General features: G+C 42.0%; 1 protein-coding gene across 3 annotated transcripts in view; it reads right to left on the bottom strand.

The window, feature by feature from the left end:
• dmgdh (dimethylglycine dehydrogenase) overlaps nucleotides 1–17,406 on the bottom strand; it is a 249,086-nt gene that overhangs the window by 227,501 nt on the left and 4,179 nt on the right. For all 3 annotated transcript variants that reach the window (XM_072515994.1, XM_072515993.1, XM_072515995.1), the window contains 2 exons: nucleotides 11,981–12,079; nucleotides 5,353–5,517 (listed from right to left, as the gene is read on the bottom strand). In XM_072515994.1, coding sequence (XP_072372095.1) covers nucleotides 5,353–5,517; nucleotides 11,981–12,079 — 264 coding nt within the window. The remainder of the gene's footprint in view (nucleotides 1–5,352; nucleotides 5,518–11,980; nucleotides 12,080–17,406) is intronic.

The raw sequence follows: 17,406 nt of genomic DNA, 5'->3' as shown, positions 1-17,406 counted from the left end.
GGACTAACTGGATCTCCGCCCTCCGACTCTGCTCCCAGTCAGCTGCACTCTCTGTAAACTCCTGGCTCTCTTCTCACTCTTTGCGGAAATGTAGGAAACAAAATGAAAGGAGGACCTTACTCCCTCCTCACCTAACTCACCCAGTCACCAAACTCTCACTATAGCACTTAAATGCACCAAATTCAGCACTCACTCAGTCACCAAACTCTCACTATAGCACTCAAATGCACCAAATTCAGCACTCCCTCAGTCACCAAACTCTCACTATAGCACTCAAATGCACCAAATTCAGCACTCAGTGCAAACAAAGTCTGCATTGTAGGGGATCACTTTTATACTGTGAATCTAGCCTCTGAAAACTGGCCTAATCCAATTAACTAATTAACAAGCTCCAGCTGCAAGTGCCTACAAGTAGAAACTTTGTTTAAAGCTGTTTGAAAATTCACCTTCTTCTAAACCAAACAGCAACTTTTAAGTTAATTAACTAAATAAAAGAAAGACTAGACTTGAGATAAAAATGTAGCCTTATACTCCCTCAGTCACCAAACTCTCACTATAGCACTCAAATGCACCAAATTTAGCACTCAGTGCAAACAAAGTCTGCACTGTATGGGATCACTTTTATACTGTGAATCTAGCCTCTGAAAACTGGCCTAATCCAATTCACAAATTAACAAGCTCCAGCTGTTAATTGTATATCAAGAGGAGCAGGTAAAGAAGTCACAATTTTAAGAGATACAGGAGCTAGTCAATCTTTAATGGTAAGAGATGAGGAATTATGTAGTTTGGGAAGAATGTTGCCAGAAAAGGTGGTGTTATGTGGAATCCAGGGTGAGAGGTGTAGCGTTCCATTATATAAGGTAAGGTTGGAAAGTCCAGTGAAGAGTGGTGAAGTGGTAGTAGGAGTAATAGAGAAACTATCTTGTCCAGGAATACAGTTTATCTTGGGTAATGATATAGCTGAACCGCAGGTGGGAGTGATGCCTACTGTGGTTGATAAGCCAGTGAAAAATCAGACAACTGAAGTGTTGAAGGGAGAATATCCTGGGATTTTTCCGGATTGTGTAGTAACAAGGTCGCAAAGTCACAGGTTAAGACAAGAGGAGAAATCAAAGATTAAGATGAAGTTGAAGTGAAATCATCAGAAACGATTTTTGATCTGATTGTTGAAAAAGAACAAGAACAGGTGGAGGATGAGGCGGATATTTTAGTTCTAGAAAATTGGCGGAGTTACAACAGAAAGATGTAGAAATAAAACGGATATATCAGAAAGCATATACGGAAGAGGAATCTGAGAGTATACCAGAGTGTTATTACCGTAAAAGTGATGTCTTGATGAGACAATGGAGACCTGTACATATGCAGGCGGATGAAAAGTGGGCAGAAGTTCATCAAGTAGTATTACCGGTAGGGTATAGAAAGGAGGTGTTGCGAGTGGCACATGAGGTACCAGTGGGAGGTCATTTGGGGATAAGGAAAAGTCAAGCTAAAATCCAGAAACATTATTATTGGCCTGGACTACATAAAGATGTAGTTACATTTTGTCAATCATGTCACACATGTCAAGTGACAGGGAAACCTCAAGCAGTGATAAAACCAGTGCCATTAATACCCATTCCAGCATTTGAGGAACCTTTTACAAGGGTCCTAATTGATTGCGTAGGACCACTTCCTAAAACAAAAAGTGGGAATCAATGTCTTTTGACTATAATGGATGTGTCTACTAGGTTTCCAGAGGCCATTCTAGTGCATAATATTACAGCTAAAAAGATTGTGGAGGAGTTACTTAAATTCTTTACTGGATATGGACTACCCACAGAAATACAATCGGATCAAGGATCAAATTGTACTCAAAGTTATTCAAAGAAGTTATGGATAGCTTAGGAATAAAACAATTTAAATCAACTGCGTACCATCCAGAATCGCAGGGAGCATTAAAAAGATGGCACCAGACATTAAAGACAATGTTGAGGGCTTATTGTCAAGATTATCCAGAGGATTGGGATAAAGGAATTCCATTCGTATTGTTTGCAATTAGGGATGCACCTAATGAGTCAACCAAATTGAAAATGAAATGAAATGAAAATCGCTTATTGTCACAAGTAGGCTTCAAATGAAGTTCCTGTGAAAAGCCCCTAGTCGCCACATTCCGGCGCCTGTTCGGGGAGGCTGGTACGGGAATTTAGTCCTTTTGAACTAATTTTTGGTCATGAGGTAAGAGGACCTCTTAAATTGGTAAAAGAAAATATTGGCGGGTGAGAAATCGGAACTTACACTATTGGATTACGTGTTAAATTTTAGGGAACGATTAAATAGAGCAGGTGAATTGGCTAGACAACATTTGAAAGTTGCACAAAATGTGATGAAATGGGTAGCGGACAAGAAATCCAAAGTTCGTAGTTTTGCCAGTGGAGATAAAGTTTTAGTGTTGTTACCAGTGGTAGGTGAGCCTTTAAAAGCTAGGTTTTGTGGACCGTATCAGATTGAAAGGAAATTAAGTGAGGTGAATTATGTGGTAAAAACACCAGATATAAGGAAGACTCACTGAGTGTGTCATGTGAATATGCTTAAAAGGTACTTTGAAAGGGAAGGAGAGAAAAAGGAGGTTTTAATGATTCCAACTCAAAGTGATGAACCAAATCCAGATGACTGTGAATTTGACATACCTCAAATTAAATTGGAAAATGAGGATGTTCTTAAAAATAGGGATAAATTGTTGAGTTATCTTCCAGAGGAAAAACAAACTGACCTGAAAGAGTTATTGATATCACATTGGCAAGTTTGTAGAGATAAATTAGGAAGTACTAAAATGGCTATACATGATGTGATGTGGGAAATGCTGTTCCTATCAAACAACATTCATCTAGACTTAATCCTTTAAAATTGGCACAGGTTAACAAAGAGATTGAGAGTATGCTTAAAGATGGCATAATTGAAGTGGGTTGCAGCCAATGGAGCTCACCCATAGTGATGGTACCTAAACCAGACGGTACCCAACGGTTGTGTGTGGACTATAGAAAGGTGAATGCAGTTACAAGAACGGACTCTTATCCTATCCCACGTTTGGAGGATTTCATTGAGAAAGTGGACAATCAGCTTTTATTTCCAAACTGGATTTACTTAAAGGTTACTGGCAGGTACCTTTGTCCGAAAGGGCAAAGGAGATTTCAGCTTTTGTGACTCCAGATGGTATATACCAATTCAAAGTTATGCCATTTGGCATGAAAAACGCCCCAGCCACATTTCAACGGTTAACTAATGCAGTTGTTTCTGGATTACCCAATTGTGCGGTATATCTCGACGATCTGGTAATTTTCAGCCAGACATGGCCAGAACATTTGAAACATCTTATGGAGTTATTCGATCGACTTCAGGAGGTGGGTTTGGTGATAAACCTAGCCAAAAGTGAATTTGGAAGAGTTTCCGATACCCTCAAGACGAAGGGAAATCATGCGATTTCTTGGCATGAGTGGATTCGATCAAACCTTTGTGCAAAAGATTTGTGGCATGGTTGCTCCACTGACGAACTTGCTGATGAAACGCCAAAAATTTCAATGGACAGCGGACTTTCAACAGGCATTTGACTGCCTGAAAGCTGTGTTAACCGATGCTCCTGTATTAGAGAATTGCAAGGGACTCTGTGATCAGATTGAACTGAAGTATCTAACTTTAAAGAGAAATGCCGAGGCGTAGAGGAATGGATGGAGCGTGCAGAGACTTTCTTGTTCAAAGAGACTGTCAATCGAGAAGGATTTCAGTTGGAGGAAGAAGAACGGGAAAAAAAAAGGACTATATTATTATACCTGTTTGCGTGTGTTTTTTTTGTTTTTGAACCGGTAAAGTGTTTCTACTGTGTGCATTTCTTAATTGATGGTGCAAAGGTGAAAAATGAAACCATCTTGAAGTTGATGGTTTATTTATTTTTTCTTGGGGGGTGGTGTCATGTGAGAGTACCTTTAAGAAATGGAGCTGATCATATTACTGAAGTGATGTCAGAGGGTGGGGGGAGCTGAGCTCACTTCTGCTTTTCTGAGTTTCAGTTTGAGAAGGCAGCTGTGTGTTTTGCTGAGAGCTGCAGGAAGAAACAGAGCAGGTCTGTTGATTTCTGAAATCCAAAGACTATAAATATATTGAATGTAACCTGATGTGTTCTTATTTTTGAAGGTTTGAAGTCTTTTGGATGTTTAAAGGAATAGTTTGAAGGATTATTAGGTGTTGAAGTCTTTTGGGGTTATCTTTGAAGTAATGGGTGTTAAGATATTCAATGTTTGTTTTTAAAAGGGTAACTTGAGTTCATAGAATAAACATTGTTTTGTTTTAAAAACCATTTGTCCATAATTGCTGTATCACACCTGAAGAGTACGCCGTGTGCTTCCCACACCACAATCTATTCAAAGTTGTGGGTCGGTTGAACTCCATGAAACACTTTGGGGTTCTGTAAATCCGGATCCATAACAGCTTAATAACTAGCCTGATTAACCCTTAATTATTAATTTAAATAAGGTGGACGAGCTGCCAATCTCGACGCCTGCCCACCCCCAGGTGAGTCACCTGAGGAAGCTGTGGTCCGAAAGCTAGTGGTCCCAAACAAAACTTTAACCTGGTGTTGAAAGACTTCTTACTGTTCCCACCTCAGTCCAACGCCGGCATCGCCACATAATTTAAATAAGGTGGGCAAGCTGCCAATCTCGGCGCCTGTATTATGGGGGAGAGCTCGGGGGTGAGTGGGAAGGTGATGGGATGGGCGTCCACCCCATTTGACGTGCCCTGCAATGGGAAACATGCCTGTCACGGGCATGTAAGCCTCAGTCCACGCGTGTTGTCTAGTCGGGAAGGGGGGGAATTTACCTCAAATCAAGTTAAACAGCATAGAAATAAATGCAGAAGAAAATGTTTTTCTCCTCCAATGCCAAAGACAATAATTTAATAAACACATCAACAATTATAAAGAAAAACTTAATAAAGCTGTGGACATTTAAATAGACATAAACCTTGTATGAAAAAAGATTGGTACACAAGACTTGATGTAATGTATATAACTTTTGAGTAAAATAAAACTGACTACAACAGGGAATTCTGCTTGCTTGGAAGATGCTCACTACCTCCCATGCAGCTAACGTTTGTATGAAACTTTTAAAAGCAAAACTGAGTTGACACACAAGACCACTGCTGAAAGAGTAAGTGGGAAACGCTCTACAAAATATTGTTCCAAGTAAAGCTGTTCTAAATATTGGCAATAATATGCAAACAGCTTTCATAACTTAAATAGTTCAAGGTAAAAGGGTTGCAGAAAAATAAATGATACGTCAGCAAAGTGATCAACTGAGATTAAGTCAACCAGTGCCAGTTTACCTTGTCAATATTTATCAGAGGGAAGAGTTCCTGCACCTTCTCAGGACCAATCAGAAACTGTTGCGTCGCATTCCAACGTGCCCGGGTCATCTGGTAATGAAATTCATCCACTCGAGTCGGGGTGGTAGCGATGCGAATACTGCCAGGCTGATGAAAGCTGACTGCCTGTAGAAATGTTCCCAAAGCGACAGCTAAGTGTATCAAAGTGATTAACTCTGCCTAGTCAAAAACGTAATGGTGAGACTACGTGCACACAGAATTTACAGTGCAGAAGGAGGCCATTTGGCCCATTGAGTCTGCACCGGCCCCTGGAAAGAGCAACCCACTTAAGCCCACACCTCCACCATATCCCTGTAACCCTGTAACTCCACCTAACCTTTTTTTGGACACTAAGGGCAATTTAGCAAGGCCAATCCACCGAACCGGCACATCTTTGGACTGTGGGAGGAAACCGGAGCACCCGGAGGAAACCCACGCAGACACAGGGAGAGCGTGCAGACTCCGCAGAGACAGTGACCCAAGCTGGGAATCGAACCTGGGACCCTGGAGCTGTGAAGCAGCAATGCTAACCACTGTGCTACCGTGCCGCCTGTGCGTGCCTGGGTTTCACTCCCACAACCCAAAGGTGTGCAGGGTAGGTGGATTGGCCACGCTAAATTGCCCCTCAATTGGAAAGAATGAATTGGGTACTCTAAATTTTTTTTAAAAGAATTGTGCCCTTTATTTTGTACTGTCTCGTCATGTTCTTCCGACCAAAATGAATTACACCATACTTCTCCATATTAAACTTCATCTGCCACTTGTCCGTCCTTTCCACTAACATGTCTACGTCCTTTTGAAGTTGCAGGACCACATCCCTCTTTCTGCCTTTGCCATTAGTACCAATGAATGCCATGTCTGCTGGCTGTTTACCCCCGTCTCAGGGTGCTGTGCAGACGCTCAGTGACATCCTTGACCCTGGCACCAGGGAAGCAACACACCAGCGAGCATTCAAGTCTGCTGTTGTAGAAATGTTTGACTATTCTCCTAACTATCTAATCACTACTGCTCTTCCAGTCATCCCTGTACCCCCTTATACAGCTGAGCCATGCATGGTTTCATGGACTTGGTTCTGGTGAACTCCCCTGGCTAAGCTAATCAGTTTCGGGTATTTTATCTTACTTTTTCCTTTTAATTTGGATTCAGAGCATGTGCGCTTTTTTTCTTCCTTTTTAGGCTCAGGCAGACTGCATTCTATCCTGACGCGGACAGGGCTCCTTGTAGTCTTGTAGTTATATGATGGTTATCTGCTCTGTCCTGGGCCTGGAAAGGAGTTTGATTACATTGTGGGGTTCAGTGTAATTCCCCCTTAGTTCTGGGGTCAACGGGATTTTTTATTCCTCTGTTACTTTTCTTTGAAGCTATGGGTTTGGTGTAACTCTGTGCTGTTGACTGTGGGAGTGATTCAGCGCAGATCGGGAGGCAGCAGGTGAATCGCATGAAAGCCCCAAATTGGGCTCCGCGCCGGGCAAATCGCGAGTCACAGGGCGAGATCCAGATTTGAATATTTAAATGAGGTGTTACTGGTGCCCCGGAGTCAACAGCCACACGTATGAGACCTCGCCAGGGCGCCCGAGAGTACTGGTTCACACAAACGTGCACCCGGCGTGTCTGCACCTCAGGGGGGAGGGGTCATACAGGCCATTAGAGACCCCTGGGTGGTCGAGGACAGGGCAGGTTGGTACTCTGGCACTCCCCTGGCTCCTGGGCAACATGGCACTGCTAGCCTGGTATCCTGTTTGCAGAGCCAGAGGTTGGGCCCAGGTTGGCACAGCCATTGGAGTGGAGATGAGGGGGGAGTTCCAGGGGCCTCGAAAAGGTTGGGGTGGGGAGTCAATAAAGCAGGCTGGGAGGGCTTGAAAGGGGAGGGGGGGGGGGCAGTAAAGATCAGGGCTGCCGTTCTCTGAGCAGCCATTCCTGCTGGAGAGCTGAAATCAACTAAAGTGCAGCCTCGGTAGAGGGACAAATTCCCAGAGGCCGAAAAATCTGGCAAAGTGCCATTGAATAGCGGGATGTTTCTCGACACTGCAGCCATCGAGAAACAGCCTGCTAAACGTGCCCAAAAGTGGACTTCAACATTTGTCCGCTGAATCCCACCCTGTATCCAGCTTTGGTGCAGACGGATCTTGAACCCGTGGAGGGAACACATTGGGGATATTGTCCCCGGCTCATCGGGCCTTATTTTTTCCTCTGTTTGCAATGATGTCTGTTATGGGCTGTACCCTGTTTTGCATTGGCTTCTTTCTCTTTCTCTTTTGTTTTGATACGATAATTGTAAAAACTTGAGCATCAGTAACAACACGATAAAAATTTAGTACGTCTTAATACAATCAATAAACCTTACCAATACTGCTAAACCCTAACACTTAATGTATCTTAATAGTAGTACTAAACCTTACTTTAAAGAAAGAAAGATAAGCTTATTCTGTAATTTAGGAAAGATTAATGAGAAATACTCTCCAACCAATCACATATTTGTTTCCTTGTGTCGCCACACCTCCATTTTTCTTGACGTTGGGCTCTGAACCCACAGACTGGCTGCGAGCCTGAGGCGGCAATCCAATATGTTCTCACTCTTCTTGCCACTCTCAAAGTTAACTCTCGCCCTCTCCTCCCTTTTCTAAATTCGTTCTTGGGATGTGGGCGTTTGTTGCCCATCCCTTGAACAGAGTGGCTTGCTAGGCCATTTCAGTGGGGGGCTGTTAAGAGTCAACCGCATCGCTGCATGGGTCTGGAGTCACACGTAGGCCAGACCAGGTAAGGGTGGCAGATCTACTTCCCTGCAGGACATTAGTAAACCAGATGGGTGCTTACGACAATCGGCAACGGTTTCTTTTACCTTTTCATTCCAGACTTTTATTGAATTCAAATTTCACCATCTGCCAGGGTGGAATTCGAGTCTGGGACCCCAGAGCATAATAATAACCCCTTATTGCCACAAGTAAGCTTCAATGAAGTCACTGTGAAAAGCCCCTAGTCGCCATATTCCAGCACCTGTTCGGGGAGGCCGGTACGGGAATTGAACCCGCACTGCTGGCCTTGTTCTGCATTACAAGCTAGTTGTTTAGTCCACTGTGCTATTACCCTGGGTCTCTGGATTACTAGTTCAGTGACAATACCACTACGCCACTGCCTCCCCTCCCCTGCTTTATGCCCTGCCGTGTTCTCCTTCCTGCCACTCTCATAGTGGACTCTCACTCACGCACTGTTTTGTGCCCCACTGTTTTCTCCAGCTCAGTGAACTCTTGCTCTTTCTTCTGCTGCGCTATGCCCCACTGTGCTCTCACTCCTTCCTGCTGTTTTGAACTTTCCTGCAATTCAGCTGAGTCAGCTCGAGTGTCTTCTGTTGTTGAAACACAGAAAATAGGAGCAGGAGGAGGCTGTTCGGCCCTTCGAGCCTGCTCTGCCACTCATTATAATCATGTCTGATCATCCAACTCAATAGCCTAATCCCGCCTGCCGCCCGCCCCCCCCCCCCCCCCCCCCCCCCCGTCCCAATAGCCTTTGATCCCCTTCACCCCAAGAGCTATATCGAACTGCTTCTTGAAAACATACAATGTTTTGGCCTAAAAACATTTGATACTGCTGTTTAGGACAGTCTTTTCTTCACGTTGCTGAATGGTCACTCATTCCTTTTGCATTCGACCTTCGACTTTTATTTCAACTGTTAATTCTCTTGTTGCCTTCCCTCTCGGGTCTCGTTTCCTTCCCTCTGAGGGCTCTTTTTCCCTCTCCTCCTGGGGACTTTTGTTGCCTTCCTCTGGGGTCTCTTTTGCCTTCGGCAGAGTTGCACTCTCTTTTGCGGTCTCTTAATAATAATAATTGCTTATTGTCACAAGTAGGCGTCAATGAAGTTATTGTGAAAAGCCAGTCGCCACATTCCAGAGCCTGTTCGGGGAGGCCGGTACGGGAATTGAACCCGTGCTGCTGGCCTTGTTCTGCATTGCAAGCCAGCTATTTAGCCCACTGTGCTAAACCAGCCACTGTACTGCTGTAGCTCGGGAGAGCTACCTTCACTCTCTGGGGTCTCTTGTTACCCTCACTGGAGTTGTCCTCTCTCTGGGGTCTCTTGTTACCCTCACTGGAGTTTCCCTCCTCTGAGGTCTCTTGTTACCCTCACTGGAGTTGTCCTCTCTCTGGGTCTCGTTACCCTCACTGGAGTTGTCCTCTCTCTGGGTCTCTTGTTACCCTCACTGGAGTTGCCCTCTCTCTGGGTCTCTTGTTACCCTCACTGGAGTTGTCCTCTCTCTGGGTCTCTTGTTACCCTCACTGGAGTTGCCCTCTCTCTGGGTCTCTTGTTACCCTCACTGGAGTTGCCCTCTCTCTGGGTCTCTTGTTACCCTCACTGGGGTTTCCCTCTCTCTGGGTCTCTTGTTACCCTCACTGGAGTTGTCCTCTCTCTGGGTCTCTTGTTACCCTCACTGGGGTTTCCCTCTCTCTGGGTCTCTTGTTACCCTCACTGGGGTTGCCCTCTCTTTGGAGTTTGACAAAGCATCATCCTGACTCGAAACGTTAGCTCCCCTTTTCTCTCCACAGATGCTGTCAGACCTGCTGAGATTGTCCAGTATTTTCTGTTTTTGTTACTAGGATACAGTTGGTTTCCCTTGTTTTTTAAGGTCTTTTTGCTGGCCAGATCTTTGAGAAAACTTTGCATGTGTTGAATTTTGCAACAAATGAATAATAAAGGTACAGAGCGTTCCACCTCTTTGTACCGCACTAGGTTTGGAACTTATTTATGCCTGTTTTAGTTTGGGACAAAATATCCCCTCATTTTAAAATGAGAGCTTTCCTTCAGTTTAGACTGCTTTGCAAAACTAAAAATTCAGCATTTCCAAAATGCTTGGAAGGGTTGCAATCCGAGTGTGTTATAACTCTGTAGGAACTGTTCTCTCTTTTTAACTGTGTACTGCAGATATATGTATTTAACTCTGCAAGCCCTTTTTCTGCAGGTTTTCCTCGGCTCTACCTGCCTCTCCGCCCCCCCCCCCTTTTTTTTTAACCACAGCTGCCTTTGTACTTCTGCAGTCTACTGACCTGTCGGACTGCCGCCTGGTCTACAATGTAAGTGCAGCTTCTTTTTTAATCATTTTGTTTGCTCTCCGTCTCATGAACTATGTCACTCAGGTTATTGCAATTTTCTGTGGGAATGCTTCTTCAACTTTTTCTTCAAGTTATCTTTTTTGGTGCACATCTCGCTAGTCACTAGTCCGGCTTCAGTTTTTCATAACTTGGGACACTTCTGTGTTCATGCATTTAACAGCTACCTTTAGGGTCGCCAGAGGCCGCACCTGTTTGTTATCTTTATCAACGATTTGGATGAGAATGTACAAGGCATTATCAATAAGTTTTCAGATGACACTAAAATAGGTGATATTGTGGACAGTGAGGAAGGTTATCAAAAATTGCAGCAGGATCTTGATCAGCTGGGGAAGTGGGCCGAGAAATGGCAAATGGAGTTCAATACAGATTAGTGTGAGGTGTCGCATTTTGGGAAGTCAAATCAAGGTAGGACTTTCACAGTGCATGGTAGGACCTTAGGGAGTATTGTGGAACCTTGGAGTTCAGGTGCATGGTTCTCTAAAGGTGGTCACAGGTAGATAGGTCAGTGAAGAAGGCTTTTGGAATGCTGGCCTTCTTCAGTCAGGGCTTTGAGTACAGAAGTTGGAAAGTTATGTTGCAGTTGTATAGGACGTTGGTGAGGCCGCACCTGGTGTATTGTGTTCAGTTTTGGTCACCTTGCTTTAGGAAAGGTGTTATTAAACTGGAGAGAGTGCAGAAGAGATTTACAAGGATGTTGCCAGGACTCAAGGTACTGAGTGATAGGGAGAGATTGGACAGGCTAGGACTTTTTTCTTTGGAGTGCAGGAGACTGAGGGGTGATCTTATAGATAAGATCATGAGAGGCATAGATAGGATGGATGCACTCAGTCTTTTTCCCAGGGTTGGGGAATCGAGAACTAGAGGGCAGAGGTTTAAATGAAGATGGGAAAGAATTAATGGGAACCTGAGGAGCAACTATTTTACACAGAAGGTGGTACGTATATGGAATGAGCTGCCGGAGGAAGTGGTTGAGGCAGGGGCATTGACGACATTTAAAAGGCATTTGGCCAGATACATGGATAGGGAAGGTTTAGAGGGATATGGGTCAAATGCAGGCAAATGGGGTTAGCTTAGCTGGGATTTTTGATTGGCATGGACCAGTTTGGTATGAAGGGCCTGTCTCCGTGCCATAGATTCTATGATCTGATTATGGTACTATCTCTGATGTGATATCTTTTAAGAGATCCCACTGCTGCCATCATATTGTAATATCGTACATGGTGATGTCTTGATGAGGAGGGCTTAAGACTTATATATTTAAACATGAGCTGTTTATTGCTAATCATTAACTACTTACAGATCCAAGGCATGGGCATGCAAGATGTTCCATGCAGCACGCTGTTTAGTGTTGCTCCAAACTGTTCTCTCTCAGGGTCTCTTGCCAGGTGACTCTATGCATCATACCCTCGACAGTATTCCCACATTAACCCTTGCTCTGCCGAGCATCTTTGCATTACAATGGCATGCAGGCACATAGCACATCACTTACCTTTCCAGTCTCTTCCTCCAACGTTTCAAAAAGTTTGATACTATAGTGATGAATTTTCTTCAAATTGATCCCAGGGTGAAAATATGTTGTTAAACCAGCCTAAAGGAAAATAAAATATTTGGATTTAAGATAGAAATAAGCCTAAGGAAACATGAAAATGACTGAAAATCTTACCTCAGAGGACAAGAATAAGCATCTTATTCAAAGGGAACTATTGAAGGATTATTGATATGAAAAGGAGTTTTGCAACTGTTCCAACTCTTTACATTAGAATGCAGAAAACATATAGCAGAGTACAATTTATTATTCCAAGCGAGGGATTAATTCTATTTTGCATTTATTTTCATTATCCATACAAAAAATGTATTACTGCTGAGTAGTTACATGTTTAAATTAAGGCGTTAATTTAAATTATATTGAGAAATTCTGTACAAAACATATTGGAATGTCCTGAAAGTGTAGCAGAGTTGTGGAATTGGTTTTGTGAATTGTAACATGGTAAAGATAAGCCATCATTTTGACTTGCCATTTTCTTGTAATGTTGCCTGCCCCAAACTCTGACATGTGTTATATCTACTTGGCCTAGTGCTGGCACTTTCACCTCTAAGTTTCTCAGTTGCAGCCTCAAGCCTCATTTCAAGACTTCAACACAATCCAGGTTGATACTGCAGAGCAGTACTATGGGAGTGCTGTGTTGTTGGAAGTGCCATCTTGTAGATATGTTAAACGAAGGCCAAGTATGCCTGTTTACTTGGATGTAGGAGCACGTGTGATGCTATTTGAAGAGAAGGGAAGTCCTGCTGCAGTCCATCTCTCAATCAATAGCCTCCAAAACAATTTATCTGATAGTTTATCTCATCTGTGTTTGTGGGACCTTCCTGTGTGGGAATTGGCTGCTGCATTGGTCTACAAAACAGTCGGCAGATTTCAAAAGCAGTTTGCTAGCTTAAAACAATCTGGGATGTCCTGTTGATGCAAAAGGCACTGAAGAGAAGAGCTTTCTTTAACATGTAAACAAAACAGAAAGCACCAGAGCAGCAGATCACAATGATCCTGCAGTTTCAGCCTCCTTACACAAAAATGTTAAAATAGATGAGTTCATCAACAAACACTTTCAAAACTATTAGTCTAGTTTAAAATTAACAGAAAGGGCGGCGCGGTAGCACAGTGGTTAGCACTGTTGCTTCACAGCTCCAGAGTCCCAGGTTCGATACCCGGCTTGGGTGACTGTCTGTGTGGAGTCTGCACGTTCTCCCTGTATCTGCGTGGGTTTCCTCCGGGTGCTCTGGTTTCCTCCCACAGTCCAAAGATGTTCCGGTTAGGTAGATTGGCCATGCTAAATTGCCCTTAGTATCCAAAAAGGTTAGGTGGGGTTACTGGGTTATGGTGGAAGTGTGGGCTTAAATAGGGTGCTCTTTCCAAGGGCAGGTGTAGACTCGATGGGCTGAATAGCCTCCTTCTGCACTGTAAATTTTATGATTCTATGATATGAAACACATCGCAACAAATCAGTACAGCAGATTTAGGAAGCCTAAATCATTCAAACATATTTCTAGTAATGTTAGGTCTGGCCATGCAATCAAGTACCCAATGAACAGATCATGGAATCAAGGGCACAACTAAAACAGAATAATTCCTGGTCTACCGATGATTTGCCAATGCATGCAATTACTTAGAACGATATAGAATGTTTAGCAAACATGAATGTGCTTATGTTGCACATGATCCTCCTCCTACTCATTTTATTTTCACCCGATAAGCATAGGTATTCCTTTCACCCATCTGTGACTATCTATGTTCCCCTAAATTTAGCTGTTGCTTACCCTACATACATTCCACATTCTAACTACTCTCTGGATAAAATGTTCCTCCTGGATTCACTGTTGGATTTCTGAGTGGCGATGTTATGTTTATGGACCAAAAACAGAAAATGCTGGAAATGCTTAATAGATGTGAGAGCATCTGCAGAGAAACAGAATTAACACTTCAGGTCGACCTTCCATCAGAAGTGATTATGACAAATGTCATCAATCTGAAATGTTCATTCTGTTTCTCCCTCCACAGATATTGCCTGCCTTGGGCATATTTTTAGTATATTCTGTTTTCATTTCAGATTTCCAGTGTCTGCAGTGTTTTACTTAGCTATTTATGACCACTAGTCTTGGTCTCCCCACAAGTGAAAACACCTTCTCTTTCTATATTATCACATGTTCTATAATCTTTTTTTTAAAATTCAGAGTACCCAATTATTTATTTTCCAATTAAGGGACAATTTAGCGTGGCAAATCCACCTAACCTGCACATCTTTGGGTTGTGGGGGTAAAACCCATGCAGACACAGGAATAATGTGCAAATTCCACGCAGTGAACTGGGATCGAACCCGAGTCCTCAGCTCCTTATGCGGCAGTGCTAACCACTGCACCACCATCAAATGTTCTATAATCTTAAAGACTTCTATCAGATCACTGCAGACTGCCTTTTAATACGGAAAAGAGCTCTAACCTGTTTACTCTCACCTGATACAATTTCTGGTATCACCCATCTGAAACATTTTTGTACATTTTCCAATTCCTCTTTATTGTTTATAATGAGATCAGAATTCTGTACAGTACTCTAAATGTGGTCCATCCAAACTTAACATAACTTCCCTCTAGGAATGAACCCTAGTGGTTTGCTTTTTTCAAGGCCTTATTCATCTGTTTGAGTTTACAGATTTCACTAGGTTCCATTAGCATAATTAATAAACATTTCCTCATATTTAACATTATTGCTAAAGATACTTAAGCCTACTAATGCACCAAGTTTTCAAAATTGCCTTGACTCCAATATCAGGTTGCTGAAAATTAGACATGATTAGAATCCAGCTTTAGAATTTAGATCTAATAATAAGCTACTATGGGGAACTATGTTGGGATATATTACTAGACTGGTAATCCAGAGATTTCGACTAACAATTTAGAGACATGAATTCAAATCCCTACCATAGCAGCCATGGAATTTAAAGTTAATTGGATATAAATAAATCAGGAAAAATAAGCTAGTATTAGTAATGACGCCCATAAAACCAGTGTTTTTTTGTCAAAAAAAACCATCTGATTCACCAATGCCTTTTCAGGGAGGAAATTTACTGTCCTTACCTAGTCTGGCCTGCCCATATCTCCAGGCCCAGAACAATGTGGTTGATTCTTAACCGCCTTCTGAAGTGGCCCAGCAAGCCATCCAGTTATAGCTCAAGGGCAATTGAGGATGGACAATAAATGTTGACCTTGTCAGCGGTGCCTGCATCCTGTAAATGCCAAAAACTAGACCTAATGTTCAATACTACTCTGGAATGATTAGTTCTTACCATGCTATGGCATGTTTTGCTAATTTTCTTTCATTCTTTTCCTCTGCATCCCTCCATCATGTGCTTGCCAAAAAGACATCTTGATGACCTCCTCTTCTAATTCTACTATAGACGGTGATACAGAGTCAACAGAGTAATTACACCACAGAAAGAGGCCATTCAGCTCAATGAGTCCTTGTTGGGAGTGGAGCAATTCTAGCACGAGGGGCATTCTAATTTTTCATTCCTTCTTTGTGAAGAGGCTTGAGCCCCATTTTTTCATCTAGCTATGTTGCCCCTCGCTGTCAGCACTTGTCTAAAATCAGTAAGGACTACCCGGAATTCTATCAAATAGATTTTTGTTTTGTAGCTAACAAAAACACCACTCTTTATTATTTTACGACCAATAACAAACAAAAGCGCTTCACTCTCTGTTGAAACCTAGTTTAAACTCCCTACATAGAGCGATAATTGTGGACTTTTAAGAAAATACATTCTGAATTGTAGATGTCAGTTTTCCAAGAAATAATGAAACACATTTTTTCACTACTTGCAGCAGCCTTTATTTACATGTGTTTATTTAACTGGCCATTGTACTTAAGTTTTAGGATACAACTTTTAGGATACAACTGAATATAGATTCAATTGTATAGAGAATGGGAAAGAGTCAAATACTAGGTGATATTTCAGAACACACATATATATATATATATATAATTACACTGAAATTATTTTTCAAAAGTATAACCTATCTTGAATATAACATGTGCTGCAGTAGAAAAAATACATTATTTTAAGCATATTTACCATAGTACAAGTTAATTAACATGTTTTAACTGAGTAATGAATGGATTAGTAATTGGGACATAGAAATGGAGCATCTAACATATCATAGGGTCATGCAGTGGCCATACACTACAAATAAATAAAAATGTCACTTTACATTGTACATTTAGGAAACTGTACATTTACAATGTATCTATACTAAATGCATCACACTATTAAAATGCATTAAGTACAAGATAATGAACATATTCATATATATGAATCATAGTAGAATATCACAGTTTGTATATGCATATATCAGTCAGTAAAATATCCAGGTATCATGGCTTGTCAAATTGCATAATATTAATAATTGTGAAATCATGTGAATTCAACAGGGGAGTCTGTTGTATGCTGTTGCTCCCCTCCAAAGAAAATAGAAAACAATTAACAGAAAGCAACAAGAAATCACTGTTTCCAAAACTATATATGGAATACAATTCTCTGGAGTGCTTCAAATCTTGCGAATGCGATGGTTTTAAGACACAATTTAAGCTTTTCTTAATGTTTGCAGCGTCATTTCGATCCCTGCAGAGCTGTACAAAAACTTTCCTCGTATCTCTGATTCTTTCCTCCTAAGATTTCGGTGATATAGGGGACGAATTTTGTCAAACATAATCCCCACCTTCTTATAATATTTCTTGCCCAAGTACAAATCTCTGTGCCAGAAGGCAGGAAATGTTTTCGCAGTCGCACAAATTGAAGATACAAACTGGTGAACCACTCAACTTCTGTCCTCATTGTTTGTGGTGTTATGTAAGCTCATTTGGTTTAAACATGTTCCCAAATATTATGCAAACTGTCCAGAATTCCTTTACATCTAAAGAGGGAACATTGCATCATGTACTAGTTGTAGGATATACTGTGGATGTTAAACTGGTGCTGTGTTTGGCAGGTGGCATAAAAGATTTCATGACATTTGTTTGAAGAAAAACAAAGTTCTCCCAGTGTCCTGGCTAACATTCACCTGTGAATTAAAATGACCCAAAAAAAGTTTAAATACTTTATACCTGTTTGTAGGACCTTGTTGTAAACAAATTGCCTAATGTTGACTTGCCCAATAGTAACTTCACATCACCAGTAATTTATTGGCCTTTAGGATGTCCTGAGGACATGAAATGTAGCAAATGAAGGCAACTTCTTTCTTCCTGAAAGCCCTGCCTGTTACACTGCTGTCATTCTGACATCCCTATAGATGTGTTCACTATATTCCTTTCAGTGGACACATGCAGCAATATATAACTACAGTTCTGTTGTAATACATGCACCTCCAAAC

This window comes from Scyliorhinus torazame, chromosome 9 (genome assembly GCF_047496885.1).
Source record: "Scyliorhinus torazame isolate Kashiwa2021f chromosome 9, sScyTor2.1, whole genome shotgun sequence".
NCBI classification, from domain to species: Eukaryota; Metazoa; Chordata; class Chondrichthyes; order Carcharhiniformes; family Scyliorhinidae; genus Scyliorhinus; species Scyliorhinus torazame.
Note: the sequence above shows the minus strand (reverse complement) of the source record. Positions and strands in the feature narration are given on the sequence as shown.